At 37.1% G+C, this 16,420-nt stretch overlaps 1 protein-coding gene across 1 annotated transcript in view; it reads right to left on the bottom strand.

Annotated features, from left to right (window-relative positions):
• LOC144253073 (DNA polymerase alpha catalytic subunit-like) overlaps positions 1–15,262 on the bottom strand; it is a 64,498-nt gene extending 49,236 nt beyond the window's left edge. The window contains 3 exon segments of the mRNA XM_077795001.1: positions 1,846–1,977; positions 7,272–7,606; positions 15,247–15,262. Coding sequence (XP_077651127.1) covers positions 1,846–1,977; positions 7,272–7,606; positions 15,247–15,262 — 483 coding nt within the window.
• Positions 15,263–16,420: the final 1,158 nt, after the last annotated feature.

Raw genomic sequence — 16,420 nt, 5'->3', positions numbered from 1 at the left:
GGTGCTAAGGGTCAAACCCAGGGCCCCACACGCACTAAGCAAGCGCTCTACCACTGAGCCACAATCCCAGGCCCTGACTCTTTATATATATAAAAGCACTCTACCACTGAGCAACATTCCAAGCGCAGCCGACTCTATCTTTAAAAACAGTATTGCTACTGTTCAGCATGAATTCTTAGAGCCATACAATTAATATCACAGTGTTTAAAGGGAAATCAGCCAAATTGTGCCAACATCAGAAATGCCCCACAAGACCTACATTAAAAATGCTTTACTTTTGCTTCACTCTAATTCTTTTAGCAACGTTTTATTATCTGATTGCCTCCCTTAACTTGAACAAATGGTGCCAGCCATATGGCAAAAATCCTCTTCTATTTGTTTAATTGCCCAGTACAGTAAATGCCATAGTGAAATGTGCATATTCCAAAACCAGACTGCCTGGGTCTAAATAAAGGATCTGCCATGTGATCTCACTGAATTTCTGTGCCCTCACCTCAAACTGTTGTTAGTCATAGTATCTAATTTATATATGGTTACTAGATGGATTAAATGAATAAACATATTAGTAAAATCACTTATAATAGTGTCAGCTGAAAAATAAAGTTAGGTATTATTATTTTCTTGCATTAATCACTTTCTAGCCTTGGCAGTTAAGATACTCAGAAAGAGTGCTGAAGGTAAAGCTAAACAATGATATATAGATGGTAATCATTTTACTTTTCGCCTACAGGGCAAAAATAATGAGCAGAGGAAAACCACCAAAAGTGTATTACATTCAATCTTACAAGCAGGACATTGCAGAAGTAAGGTCCAAGTCTCCATTCCCTTGCAAATTAAAACAATAATGTCCAAGGAGAAGGTACTTAACTAGGCTGCTAAAGACTTTAAAGTTAAAGCACCGCTCAGTTCCCCCAGCGAAGCCAAGGGACCTAGCAGAGACACAGCACACCAAATAAGGAAAGTATAGATATAGCTACTTTAATTTTGGAATTTTAAACTCATCTGTAAAGTGCCTTACAGGAACTTTTAAGGAATGAGTACTCTCCATAATCTATAAATCTACCTCATAATTACTATTAAATTAAATTAGTATTTAGAAATACACGAATATTTCTAAATCCATGTGATTTCTTCTTTGGTGCTCAAATGTGTGTAAAATCACTTTGTAAACCCTAAAACAACTTTATAAAAGTCAAAGGGTGTTTTGTAGTTTTGCTTTGTTACTAATGACTTGTATTCAGTCCTCAACTGAAGCTATTCTGGGAAAGTATTATTTCAAGCAGGTTACAGTTTAGGTATACGGTATGCCCCAAAAGCTCATGTGTGAGACAATGCAAGAATGTTCATAGGTGAAATGATTAGGTTATAAAAGCCTTAACCTGATCGGTGGATCGATTGACTGGGCATTAACTATAGGCAGATAAGGTGTGGCTATAGGAGGTAGGTCACTGGGGTGTGCCTTTGGGGTTTATATTTTGTCCTTGGTGAGCAGAAATCAATCAATCAATATCTATCTCTCTCTCTCTCTCTCTCTCTCTCTCTCTCTCTCTCTCTCTCTCTCTCCCTCCTTCCTCCCATTGCCATATTCTGAGCTGCTTTTTCTCTGCCATGCCTTTATGCCACGATGTTCTGCCTCTCTCCATAGCCCAAGAGCTATGGAATTGGCCAACTATGAATTCAATCTCTGAAACAGTGAGCCAAAGCAAACGTTTCCTCCACTATGTTGTTCCTGTCAGGTCTTTTGGTCACTGGGACAAAAAGATGACTAATACAGTTACAGAGGTGACACACACTACCAGCAGGCTATAAATTAGATAAAGTACAGGAAGAAAAATGGTTACTTACTTCTTATTTATACTTCTCACCGGCTTTAGCCTTTTTCAGTCTTTCTAGAGCTTCTTGGCAACCTTTCTTTGACTTTTTTTCTCGACAAGCCTGAGAAGTTACAAAACTTCCTGAATCTGACACAGGTGATAAAAACAGAAAGGTATAGGAGATGTTACAAAATCACAGCCAGGCATGGTGGTGCATGCCTGTAATCCCAGTGACTAGAGAGGCTGAGACAGAAGAAATGCAAGCTCAAGGCCAGCCTCTTAGTAAGAGCTCTAAGCAACTTCATGAGACTCTGTCTCAAAATAAAAAGGGCTTGGGGATGTAGCTCAGTGGTAAAGTGCCCCTGAGTTCAATCCCCAGTACCCCCCCCAAAAAAATGAAGAACACTTCTAGTCAACAATAATATGCAATTTTATTATATGTAATATTAAATTAAATATTATAATGTAAAACAATTCACAAAGCTCATGGCCAAATATGCAGATCTTGTAGTTCTTCAAAAATCTTCTCTAAGATCCTGTTACAACTTAGTAAGGCTCTAAGCAACTTCATGAGACTCTGTCTCAAAATAAAAAGGGCTTGGGGATGTAGCTCAGTGGTAAAGTGCCCCTGAGTTCAATCCCCAGTACCCCCCCCCAAAAAAATGAAGAACACTTCTAGTCAACAATAATATGCAATTTTATTATATGTAATATTAAATTAAATATTATAATGTAAAACAATTCACAAAGCTCATGGCCAAATATGCAGATCTTGTAGTTCTTCAAAAATCTTCTCTAAGATCCTGTTACAACTGAAGCCAATGTTATTTTTTTCCAGAAAAAGGAAAGTCTCAAAGCCAACTGATACCCTACAGAAATATTAGCTGTTAGCTAGTCTACAGCCTTTCCATTGGAAATGACAGGCCACAAATAATCCAGTAGGTCATAAAAGAACAATTCATTTTGCTTCCTATTAATCAACATTTGAAAGTCTTTAAGAAGGATCTGTTCTTTGCAAAATACTAGGTGCTATGATAGACTAAAAGATCAAAAAATATGGTCTTTGTGTTTACCCTACCTACAATCTAATGTAGGAGATAAGTAGCAATTGGATCTTAAAGAATATGTAGAACACATGCCCTAATAGAAGTTCAGATAAAGTACCTGGAATTTCAAAGAGAAATACATTAGAGACTGGGGGTATTTAACAAAGATGGTACCATAATTCTAATACAAGATGATACTATATAAAGATGCAAAAGTAAAAACATTAAAAGTGGAATTATTCTTGGGCTGGGGCTGTAGCTCAGTGGTAGAGCACTTGCCTAGCACGTGTGAAGCACTGGGTTTGATCCTCAGCACCACATAAAAAATAAATAAAGTGTCCATCTAAAACCAAAAAAAAAAAAGTGGAATTATTTTTTTTTTTTAAAGTTCATAGTGGTGAGCTGAGGTCATGGCTCAGTGGTAAAGCACTTGCCTAGCATGTGTCAGGTACAGGGTTGATTCTCAGCTCCACATATAAATAAAGAGCCATTGACAACTAAAAAAAATATTTTAAAAAAAAGTTCATAGTGGTATTGAAAGATCATGACAGGATTAGAGGACAACAAAACAACAACAAAAACAAAGATGGTTCTAAGGAACCATCTTATTAATTCTATCACTGACTTCAAGACCTCAGTGGACCATGATATTATAGGTTAATAATAACACATTACCAAGGTTAAAATATATTTTGTCAAAACTGATTGAAATACCAGAGGGCCTCAGCATTCACTCATTCAACTTTTTAACTCTTCATGCTTTTGGTCATTACAAACTGACCACCCCACACACATACTGAAATGAATTCATCCACAGATAACAGCTGATGAATAATCAAATCAAGATGACAGTGCTGCCTGCCAGCCATAAGTTTAGGCTCAGCAGCCATCTACTATATTCCATGCTAATTTATTAAAATGAGTAGGCACAAAAAGGGAGATGTATTGATAAAGAGGCATCTTAAAAGCTCCAACCCCAATGGCATATTCATAACAACACTAAGTTGTTTGACTGTTTGAAGTATAAGAAACAATCTAAAGAACATGTACCAAATACTGGCAATAAACTGTTGAAAATTATATCTTAAAGGTCAAGTATAATTAGAGAATCTTATTTTTTAGCTTCCTGTAAATGGAATCTCTATAACATCTTAGCCTATTGTTTGACTTTCACATTTGACTTTTAAATCCATTTTTGGAAAGGCATTAAGTAAAAATTAAGTAATGTGGGTACTTAATGATGACAGTCACAAAATCTTGGGTATAATTCAAATGATTTAAAATTTTTGAGTAGGCTTACATGAAAAGGTTTCAGAGATTATTAAACACAATCAATAAGAGTGAAAAGCTAGCCGCAGTATATTCCCTTTAAGACTCCCTTGACATCTGACAAAATCTAAAGGTCTTCAAATGGACTTACTCCACAGGAAACACTGCTCCACTACACAGGGTTTGTGGTACAATTACAAATAAGACAGAGCTGCCTGTAGCCTCAAGAGGTTCACAGTCAAGTAAAGCAAAAGACCCTGAGACTACCATCATAATATAAATATAGTGCCATAGAAGAGGTAAGAACAGCAGACAGGAAATGTAGAGAAGAGAACCATTAATTTTCCATGAGAAATCAGGTCAGTTTTCATAGGGGAGGTCTCCAATACAAGCCTAGAAAGAATTTCACCAGCACAGAACAGGGTAAAAAGTGGAACAAACAGAGGAAGAGGTGTGAGACAAGCTACAAAGGAATTCAAATCCAAGGTGTACTCAGGAATCAAGAGAAAATCAGTGCAGAAGGTAAGTTTTACATGAGTGTAAAGTGAGCAGTACAACTGAGAAATTAAGATGTAGCACATCCCAGCTCTGCCATTTAGTAGGTAATATGAGACTACAAGTTAACCAGTTCAGCAGTGGACAGCTGTTTTATTTGAAGCTGCCCAGCATCTGAAACAATCTGTGGAACCCCCCCCCACGCCACACACACACACACACACACACACACACACACACACAGAAACACACACACTTTAAGTCCCATGGGTTCACAGAGCCTATGCCTATACAAGCTGAAAATTCCCTTTCCCAAACACTCTTGCAGCTGGAGCTAGGGCATTAAAATAGGCTCTAATGATTAGAAAAACCTGCCCAATGGCTAATGTCCCAATAAGAGATATATGGACTTAAGGAAGATTCTAGAAGTAGCAAGAGTTGCAGGAAGATTGAGAATGTGAAGCAACAGTGTCAGCAATGTCCCAAGGTACAAGATCTAGCACCAAGTATTTAGTCATGGTTGGTAATGACCTCCTCAGTGGCCCAGTTTTGTGGCACAATTTTAATCACTGTTTCTGGCTAAGCAACCTGCAGACCAGATTTCCAGTCCTTCAGGATTTGTGCAAATGCTATGGAATTCTAATAAATTCCTTTTCAGTTTAAATTAGCTAGAGTTGGTTCCTTCAGCTTATACCAAAGCACTCTGACTAATGCAGAACCTGAGGGTCCTGTGAAATGGAAATAAACCACATCTGTCTACTTCATAAAGCTGCAAGGATTACATGAGGATGGCTATCTTCATTTGTACTTAGCAACATAAACTAATTTAATGTTTATATTTGTTTCTCTTTGTGTAGATGCAGGGCAGTCAAATACACATACATATACTCCCACATACATAGTCTAGTTTCAGAGAGCAAAAATAAAGCAAAGCAGTTTCCTCAGGGAAGATTCAACACAGCACTGCATATAACTGAAAATTCATCTCAACTCATGAGGACAAAAACCATGCCTAGTCTACCCATCATCAGAGCCTGGCAGAATACCTATGCCTGGTATGTACATAATAAATATTTACAAATGAACCATTATACCCACTTTTTTGATCACTAAACTCCCCTTGATCTCTTTTCATCCACAAAAATAGTTATAGATATTTCAACTTTCCACTGCTATTGTCAAGGTGCTCCACCTGCTAACATTTAAAAGAAACAAAATCCAGATTTCCCTTTTTGGAACATGTCTCTAATGCTTCATGTAAGTAACTAGTAAATAAAGGAATAAGCATGAAAAAAATCCATTTACAAAGACTTAAATATTTGTTTTAAAATTACTATCTGGAGTACCTGCATCCTCCCCAAAAGCAGGCCAAGACACTAGCTTGCAAAAGAAGTCTTTCAGGTAACAATCTTTCAGTCTGCTCTAAAGGAAAAATTCCAGTCACAAGTTCTCAGCAAGTACTTAATCAACATCATGACTTAAGAGGGGTCACAAGATTGCACAGTATCCTCCAGAGAGTGATTTCTTGATGTTCATGGATGGCATACAGTTTTTAGGGTGAAGAAAGGGCTTAGTGGCAAATCACTGATAGAAGGCTGCAAAGACTGTTCAGATACTCACATCCCATATCCCATTTGTAATCCAGGCTAGTCGACTCTCCAAAATAAATTGTCTTAAAAAACGAAAGGCTAAAGAACAAATTGAAATCTGTGATTTACAACTAGCTGAATGCAAAGGAAGCTGATTAGGAAGCAAGTTCTCATTAATGGTGATGTATTTGAGTGACAGGAGATGCTTGGGCTAAAAAAGTGAAGCATCTGATTTTATGTTAGAAGTTCACCGGAAGTTAAGTCACATTTTAGTTGAACACTGTTCAAAAATCAGAAATCAGACGAATCTATTTGCATTTCTGTATTCTATTTTTGGAAGTAAAAGATTACCACTGACAAACTGAGTGATATACAATGTACCCGAAATGCTGAATTGATGTATTTTTTAGGAACTTCGCCAAAATGATTAGATTTGAACGCTAAAAAATAGCAGCACTTGAAGAACTTTCCATAGAATAATTTGAAAGAAAAAGTGTTAATGCATAAAATAGAAATCCATTACTAAAAAGACAAAACGCATTTGTATATGGTGTCAGCACTTGCAGCTTTCTCTCCTGCCTAGTTAGAAAGTGTAACAATTTTCTGGGAGTTTCTAGCAAGGGAGGGGCAAATATCTTCTGTTGTAGTCCTCAAGCGGGTGGGAGAAGTGAAATACCCTCAATCAGGCCAGTGCCCCACCGACCCTAGTCTCGCTGAAGTTGTTCCCACACGTGGGTATGACTTACCAAAGGAATTTTTAAAAGGGGTCACTTGCTGACAGAGATGTGACAGTCTCCCAAACAGAAAACCCTGCAACGGGTGGCTCGGATTTGCAAGCCGCCCTACTAGAATGCTGGTTCTGACACCAGAAAGGCCCCCGCCCTGAACCACAAGGTCTGAGCCAAATCAGACCCGCACAGCGAACCCGGCGCAGGCCTCCTTCGGAAGAAATAAAGCAAAGACCCCACCACCACCACCACCACCACCACCACCACCCGCAATCACGCTGCTGTCCCCACACTCCCAACCAGTGCTCTGAGTGCGGAGTCGTCCCTCACCGCTTGCCCCCAGTTTGCAGTCGTGCACAGGCGGTATAGTCCCGCAGTCTCCCGATTCCGCGCCAACCAGCCCGAAACTGGCGGGGGGGCCGAGATAGGCGCCAGCCTGAAAGCCAAACAGAGGCTTGGGAGGTGAAGGACTTCCGCCAGGAAGGCCACTGACGTGCCGCACCGTGCCGCGCCCCGCCCCGGGCCTTCCCGGGGCGCGCTTTTGGCGCCCTGTGATGACCCCTCAGGGAAAAACGAGCTGAGAAGAGACCGGAAGAGAGCTGGAGAAAGAAGCGGTCGGGCTCTGTAAAGGAGCTTGGCAGAGGATCTGCGCAGGCGCACGCAAGCTACTGGGAAAATATTTGGGCGCGTGGGAGTAGGGGCTCTCTGGTTCTGAGAAATGATTTTCTAAGCAAAGAGGCCCGGGCGGGCAGGAAGGTGGGCGTGGTAGGGCTGGCCCCCTTGTCCCCCTCCCCCAAACCCAGAAAACGACTGCCTCCTGGTGCACACTCTGAGTTTTGTCTGATCCTTTGCCTCAAGGAATGTGAACACTGTGTGTGTGTGTGTGTGTGTCCTAACTTAAAGGTATATGCACCGCTTAGAGCGGTGGCTCACGCCTGTAATCCCAGCAACTTGGGAAACTGAGGCTGGAGAATCATGAGTTCAAAGCGACCCTCAGCAACTTAGCAAGGCCCCGAACAACTTAGCGAGACTCTATCTCAAAATTAATAATAAATTAAAAAAAAAAAACATGGAAAGGGCTTTGATGTGGCTCTGTGGTTAAGCACCCTTGGGTTCAATCCCTGGTACAAAAGAAAAAAAAAAGTATATGCATCATCATCTTAACCAAATGACCAAAAGAAGCATCACTAATAAGTAGCAGTCTAACCTCATCACATTTGACCTGATGTGATGCACTTGAGAAAAGAACAACATCGCCTACATGCTCTTCTTGCAAATACAACACACACTAGCCTGAATCTAAACATGAAGAAACAATCAGACTTTTTCAAAGTATAGGACCACTTATAGATGCACAGTGCAGGATGACTTACAAAGCATCTTGCCTGGACTCCTCCAAAATGTTAATGTTTTGAAAGACAAAAGGGCATTAGATTCTTGTGTATGGTACAATGCATGCAATGTAAGCATCTCATTTTTTTTCTTTTTCCAAATAGGTATATTTTATTGAATAATGCTTACTGTACATTGGTAATATTTTCTCTACACTTTTGCCCACATGCTTGTTGACCCCTTCTTCGTGTGATGACCATTTTGTTTAAATAATGATTAGTAACATTACTTAATACCCAATAAACCTATGTTTACTCCCTGTTTCTCTTCCTGACACATATTCAGTCCATAACATAACCTACAAAATATTTTTGAATGCCATTCAAAATTCTTATGTGCCTGGTCTTGATATTTTTCTACTTTTTTTTATTGTGCATTAGAGTTGTACATAGGAATGGGATTTTTTGTTACATATCCATACATGCATAACAATATAATTTTGCCTTTTTAACTCTCTATAGCTCTTTATATAAACACTATCCACTGCTGGTAACATGAAGTGTGCACTGCTCCTGTGTTAAAGGTGGCAGTGTAAATTGGTACAATCTTTTGGAACATAACATTGCAATGTGAGTACAATAAGCATGGCTAATTCACAATAAAGGGGAGGAGGTGCTAGAGACAATTTTCTGTAATTCTTATTTGCAGAAAAGTTTTATCAGAGTACTAATTAATATTGCCTACTTTGTTCCTACCAAATGAACTTCAACTAAATGCTCAAGTCAAAAGGCATTTTTGTAATAAGCTTCCAATTTCCTTCTACTTTATGACCTTCAATTTTGTCATTGTGTGCAGAGTTTGTTAATAACACATAAGTCTCCCATGCTAAGTCAGAATGCTCCATAAAATGAAGAGATTACAAGCTTACACTATAAAGTAGAATTTCCCTCTAGCAGAGATATAGTTTACTTCCTACTCTACGAAGGATCATGTAATTTTTCTATTAAGTCATTCTTTAATAAGTCATTCTTTGTTTTGACTGCCAAACTAAGCCCATAATGAAAGAAAAATTCCCCCACAAACTTCTCTATCATTAAGCATATGAATAATTCTAGCCATCTGATGCCTCCTGATGAAGTCCATTGTTAATTCTGTAATGATATCATCCTGATCCCAAGGTGAACTGACTGAAATCCTTTCCTTTCCCTTTATCAATTCTCCTCATTTTACTAGTTGATACCACCATACACCCAAGTTGCTAATACAAAATTTGTAGCTGTCATTTATTCCTTTACCTTCTATGTGAATGAATCATCCAGTCCCTATAATTATGTTTAAATTCTTTCCTGATATCTCCCTACATTGTACTATGATGTGAGAGCAATAAACACCTATTTTAATAAGCCACTAAAATTAGTGATTATTTTAGAGTATTTGACCTACTTTAATGTATATGCTGTCACAAAATTATAGTCTAATCAGATTACATTTTGGTGTGCTAGCATCTTACTATGCCTTGGCATTCTTTAAACCTCAGAATATAATTATTCCACCATAGAGTGCGGTATTAGAACTTACAAACTGAAGCTAGACTCACCTAGCAGAAATTAAATGCCATTTTGTAAAATGAGGCCAAAATTTACATGGAAAAGGAAGTCATAGAAATGTAAAATCATAGAATAAGTTACCAGAGACTTAAAAGGGAAAAAACTTGTTAAATCAGTTCTTTTCAAGCTGTTTCTCTTTTTATGAAATTATAATAAGAATCTGTTTTATGTCTAAATCTGCTTTACGCAGCTCTGTGCAGCAATGTGTCACTTCTTTCTCTGTCTTTTCCAATTCTTTTCGCTATTTAACAGCTGAAAGTATACCTGCTCTGCCATTTCTAGAGACTAATTGGCACTTGCACTAATTGCATGAGGTGTAATATCAGTATAATGGCAGTCATCTTGTTTTGGGTCATGAGGCTACTGGTTCTCTGGGCTCTGTAACAGGTCTTTCCATTACTATATAATATCCTTTAAGTGGGTTTTAGATTTTATTTTCAGGTATTAATTGGTGCCCCCTTGAGTCTAAGAATTAGAAATGTCAAGAGTGACAGCAGTTATAGTGTTGATAGTTCACTTCACACTTCCTTTCACTTTCACTACCTGAATTTTTCTGATTATTTTCCCTTTTTCTGATTATTTCACCTGTTGTTACTTTGGCACAATGCAAAATGCCTGTCCATTAACTGTTTTTGCAGATTGACCCTAGTGTGGGAAATGTGTACTAGAGAGCTTATATTTTTAAAGTTTAAGGAGAAAATTGGACTTCCCAGACCATGATAGTTAATTATAAATTTTCCGTGAGTCCTTCAGAATTACTAAACTGATGTCCTACTCAAAATCATTGGAAATTCACATTTTGTCAATGTTTGCGATTCATGTCATTTTCTAAAATATTTTAAGATAAATGTATCATGTATTATAACTTATTGATGATGTCAATCCAAGAAAACCAATAATGTTTTCTTTATATATACATTTCCGTAGAAACATATAGGTCATTTTTTAACTCAGGGAAATTTTTTTTATTAATTCTGGTCTGTATTGATTGACACCCTACACACAGGACATATAAGAAATCAATAACATGAGTATAATTTATCTTAATAGGCACTTACCCTGGCACTTTGAGATTGATTTTGAGATCAGGTCAAGGAACCCAAAGCAGGTCATTGATGTATTAAGGTTTTATTGTATTAACTGAGTATGTGAAGTGTTTGCATTTCGAAACTTAGATAGGAAACATCATCTACAGGGGTTTCTTATTTAACACAAAAGGAAGATATCAAGTTAAATATCCCATTGGAATGAAACAAATGGTTTCTCTGGGACTCAGGCAGATAGAGCAGCTTTTGGCTTTGCTCTTCTGGGCCTTGCCTTTGTACCTTGGGGCCTTGCCTGTGTCTTACCAAGTTCTTTTACTAAAGCTCAGATAGGCAATTATGACTGACAACTTGGTTTCTATCCTTCCCTTCCTCTGTGAAGATACTCTCTATACCTTTCATTACCCTTCTCCCTCAGGGCCTGGCATTGGTTTGTGGCTGGGGAAGGGTTTCTGAGTGAACACCACAAAGTTCTGCAGTGCCATTGTTAATTGCAAGGAGTGGAGTGAAGTACTCCCACCACTTCTAAACTCCCCTGGTGGATGGCCAACAAACTCTACCAGCAACAGAAAATGCTTGCCCAGGTCAACAGTGCCAGAGCCCTTCTGTTTGAAAACACTTATTTTAAAACAATGCACTTAAAAAAATAAAACTTGAAAATGGGAAATTATTTGGCATGGATTTAAATATGTAGTGATGCTTCATTTGGCAAAAATTCTCAAAGTAAAATTTCATGATGACACCAAAGAAATTTGTTTGATTCTGCTTCAGATATATAGATATGAAAGGACAAAGGTGTTTTTTGTTCTTTAAATTTATCTTTTTAAAAAATATTTATTTTTTGGTTGTGACTGAACACAATATCCTTATTTCATTTATTTATTTTTATGTGGTGCTGATGATTGAACCCAGGGCCTCCCACTCTACCACTGAGCCACAAACCCAGCCCCTAAAATTGATCTTAATGTGTAATTTTACATCATATTGGAGACTTGTTAGTTTCTATTAAAAATGGTTTTCAGAAAAAAAAAATCTCAAAACTGAGTTGCCTTATTCTAAGAGTTGTGTTGGAATAGTAAACACTGAATTAGAAAACAATGGGCTAATACTGGTTTTACTTCTTAAACAGAAGGCCACTAGGCAAGACATTTGGCTTCTCTATATTAGTCTCTCACCAGAAAGGGGTGCTTTCATCAATGTTTTATATGTTCTACCCAAAGTCAGATTAAGTTATTTTAGAACTGGCTTTTACATTTCTTTTAGTTTTCAAAAATACCACTATTGCTGTGGAAGTTACATTTTATCTTGAAAAAAAAAAAAAACAGATTCAACAATGGGTGGAAACTCAGGGGTAGCACATTTGATGGCAAAGAGAGAATAAAAAGGTGCAGGGAAGCAGACTTCCAAAGGGCCTTGTCTTCTGTGAGCTGAGTAGACATTCCAAGGACATATGCAAGGTGCTCCATGAAAACAAGACAGGCCAGAGGAGCTGGGTTACAATAAGAGGTGAGGACAAGAACCCTGTTCTGTGTCATTGAATCTTGACATTCAGTACATGTGTTCACTAGTGGGAGAACAAGGAACTCTAAGTCTTATGTAAAAAAAAAAAATGCTGGGGTCTTCTGGAACTTGCATCTCTATGAAGAATGTGAGCTTGACCTCGAATAACTGTTATCTATATTTTGAACTTTCTTTAAAACCAATTTCTTCTGAAAATATGCTTTTTGTTTCTTAGTAGTTTACTTTAATATGTTACCCACATTTCTTTTGAAATAATTTTTAAATTGCTTTCTTGTGTAACAATGTTTACTAGGTTTATATTAAAGTTTTAAGTCAACATATGTAACACTTTACCTTTTATCATTATAATCTTTTAGATTAGGGTTTTCTCTATTTTATTATATTTCAACCAGTGTAATGATTTTTTCTTAGCTTTTACTTTATTTACTTTTAAGTCCATTTATTTCATTGCACCTTATTTGTAATGTAGCCTAATTTATTTTTTATTATTCTAACCCATTATTTGCTTCATTTTAACTTCTAAAAATATGTTCTGTTGATGTTTTTATATTTTAAAATATACTAATGTGTGATACAAACACAGTATTTCACCTAGGTTGAAAACAGTTTTAATTTTCTTACAAGTGTGTGTGTGTGTGTGTGTGTGTGTGTGTGAGAGAGAGAGAGAGAGAGAGAGAGAGAGAGAGAGAGAGAGAGAGAGAGTAGGTAGTTGACCAGTAAGGAAAATATTTTATTTTTGTTTGCTTTTTAGGCCTTATTTTTGGAAAATTATTATTATTACTGAGACTCAGGGAATCCCATTATTTTAGGAAATAACTACAGAGGCAAACCACTATTGCCTGATCTTGTAGATGTACTGGGAAGGCCATTTCTGAACACTAATACTGCAGACTAAGCTACCCCAAGTCCTCTTTAGTCACATAAAAGTAAAACAACTTTGGGGAATGTCCCTAAGGATTGAAGACCATTTTGTATAAAGAAATACTATACATGAAAGATTGTCTCTCACCCAGTTTGAGGTAGACCAAATGTTGTGAGAGTGGAGATGAGCTGTGGTTGCCTTGCTTAGGCAATCTATACTTTTAGGAAGTTCTAAGAAATAACTTATTTTATCCTTAGTGGATTTTCAGGTTAGAATTCCTGAGGTCCAATTCTTACTGGACCTTTTTGTCAAGTGTATTATCCTGGGCTTCTTACTAAATTTCAGTTTATCTCACTTTCCACCTCTGTTAAATTGTGCCACTAAGTACAATAATCTTATATTTAATTAAATGAATTTATAAATCACATAGAAAAGTATTGATATAAAAGAAATGGCTAGATGAATTCTAGATGGTTTTACCAGCCCTCACCGTGATATAGTTCTAGGGACATGCTACAGCTGAGTCTTGAAACTCCTTCTTAAAGACCAAGTCTGGCCATCAGCAAAGTCAGACAGTGGAACATTTTTCTCTGCCTTTCCCAGAACATTTTAGTGTAAGCCAACACCATTATCAAGAACAGAGGAGAGTTGGACCTGTTGACAGGAGGCCCAGAGTTCACATGTCAGAGTGCAAGCTATAGTAATAGGAGTACCCACTGAGGACAGAGGAAACAATACTTCATACACCCCATGGCATTCTAAGGGTACAAATCCAGAAAAGAATAGACTGGTCCTGTGCCATGCAGTCTTGAAACAGCACAGTCCATTTGCCTTATCTTCCTCTATGTCATTGCATTTTAGTTATCACTTTCTAATATAACAAACAATAGTATACTTTTCTATTGAATTAATTTTATGATTTTCTTCTCTCTACAAATTAGAATGAAACTCCCAGTATGTAATAATTTTTGCTCATACGCTTACTTCCTCAGGATATGTAATGTGTGTCACAGAATAGGTCCTCAATAAATATTCAAATGAACAAATAGTAAAATGCAAAAGATAAATTAACTGAGAAGGGATTTTTAAATACAAATCTAATGAAATAGAATAAAATAGTTAAATATTTTTAGTGAAAAATGAATGACTCTGGGCAAATAATGCATGGTAGGTGGTCTTTGGTGATTTCAAAAATACAGAACAGGAAATTAATAAATTGTTATGGCATGAAATAAAGAAAAATAGTGTCCAATTCCTTTCTTTAAGCTTATCAAAAGTGAGCTATTTTTTATTTGTTGATTTCACCCACTGATATAAACATGAGGTATATATTATTAAGTTACTTCCTCTCAGAAAATGACACAACTGTCCATCTGGTTACTAAAGTCAAATTCTTGAATCACTGTGCTTGATTCTGTTCTTTCCCTCATCCCTCATATTCATTCCACCAACCAGTCCTCTCAGCTCTGCTCAAACAGACCAAATATGTCCATGCCACTCTTTCTCCACCCCCGCCTGTGGCACCTTCTTCCTCTGGATCCCTGCAAGAGTATCCTAAATGTCCACCAAGCATCTGCTCTCACTTCTGTACTTTTCTTTTTCTTCAAAACTTTCAGATACATCTTATGAATCACATCATGCAGTCTTCTGCTTAAAATCTCTCCTATGCCTTCCGATGATACTTAGAATAAAAGTTAAACTCTGAACCATGTCTGTAGAACCTCACCCCTCTGACTTTATTTTCTATTCCCTGTCATACTACAGGTTCACCTCCCTTAGAACCTCTGTATGTTTGGTAAAATTCAGGACCGTCTCCAGTAAACACACACACACACACACACACACACACACACACACACACACATACTTTCCCATGGCTGGCTCTGCTGTTCTCAAGGGGATTTTTGTTTTTGTTGTTTTTTTTACAAATAAGCATATACCTGTATTCTTTTCCATTTTCGTATAAGTATTTGGAAGCACATTGTTCATTTATTTGTATTCTTATTTAATAGTTGCCACCCACCTAGATGTAAGGCCCACTATAATAGAAACTGCCTTTTCTTTTACATGGAAACATTAGAATGCAGATTAACATTTTAAAGGAATATGTGAGGTCTTTGTACTTTATTCAAAACTGGTAATTCCCATGTTAGAATTGATTTCCCTTGCAAAAATAAAAAAATAAAAAATACTAACCGTGTTTTACTACTACTTTGGAAACATAAAACATAGAAATGGAATCTCCTTTAAAATACTTTCCATGATCCTTTAACATTTGTTTGTTTTGCTTTGAGTACCATAAAACTGATATGTACCATCTGGGGAGTGTCTACCTTATGCCAAATTTATGTTATGTGGTATAAATACATTATCTTAAAGTTCAGTGCGAACCTGTGACAAAAGGAGTGTTGTTATCCTTATTTTAGATTTCTGGAAACTAAGGCTTAAATCCTATTCAACATATGTATGTTAATACTCTCATTTGATTAGCATACTTTCAACCTCAACTTTTTTCTGTACTTAAAAACCTAAGTTTATCCTGAAAATGAGTTGAAAGCCAACCATCAAACATTCATGCAATACATATTTACTGACCACTAAAAATTATAATCAGGTAAGAAAGAGAGCATAATACCTGATATTTAAAATAAGTAAAATAAAATATGCCCTGACACAATAGGATCATTGATTATAAAATGAAGAAACTGAGTCAACAGCAATAAGAAGGATGATGAAGTACATGGAAGCCTAGAAACCGTTTGTAAGTTAGCCTTGGGATGCTTAGGGACTGCATCCTGTACAATAATGAGGGGACTGATCAGCTCAGGTGAAGAGCTTCTGCTATCTCTAAGACCTATTTTGGAAATTAGGCTTATCAAAGGCTCCAGGTATGTATGAAATACTTTGTCTTAATGCTAAGATTAGAATGTTCTTAGATTTCCAAGAGAAACATTTCTGTTTCTCTATGAAACATATTCCAATTAATCTCAGTCCCTCATGCCTTACATATATTCTAATTTGTGTGATTTAAAATCAATGGCCACTCAACTGGGAATCCCTTCACAGTGCTTTGTAGCACAAAGTAAGGAGTGGCTACACTCACTACTCACTCAA

Source organism: Urocitellus parryii, unplaced genomic scaffold (assembly GCF_045843805.1).
Source record: "Urocitellus parryii isolate mUroPar1 unplaced genomic scaffold, mUroPar1.hap1 Scaffold_90, whole genome shotgun sequence".
Classification (NCBI taxonomy): Eukaryota; Metazoa; Chordata; class Mammalia; order Rodentia; family Sciuridae; genus Urocitellus; species Urocitellus parryii.
This window is presented reverse-complemented; position numbering and strand designations above follow the sequence as displayed.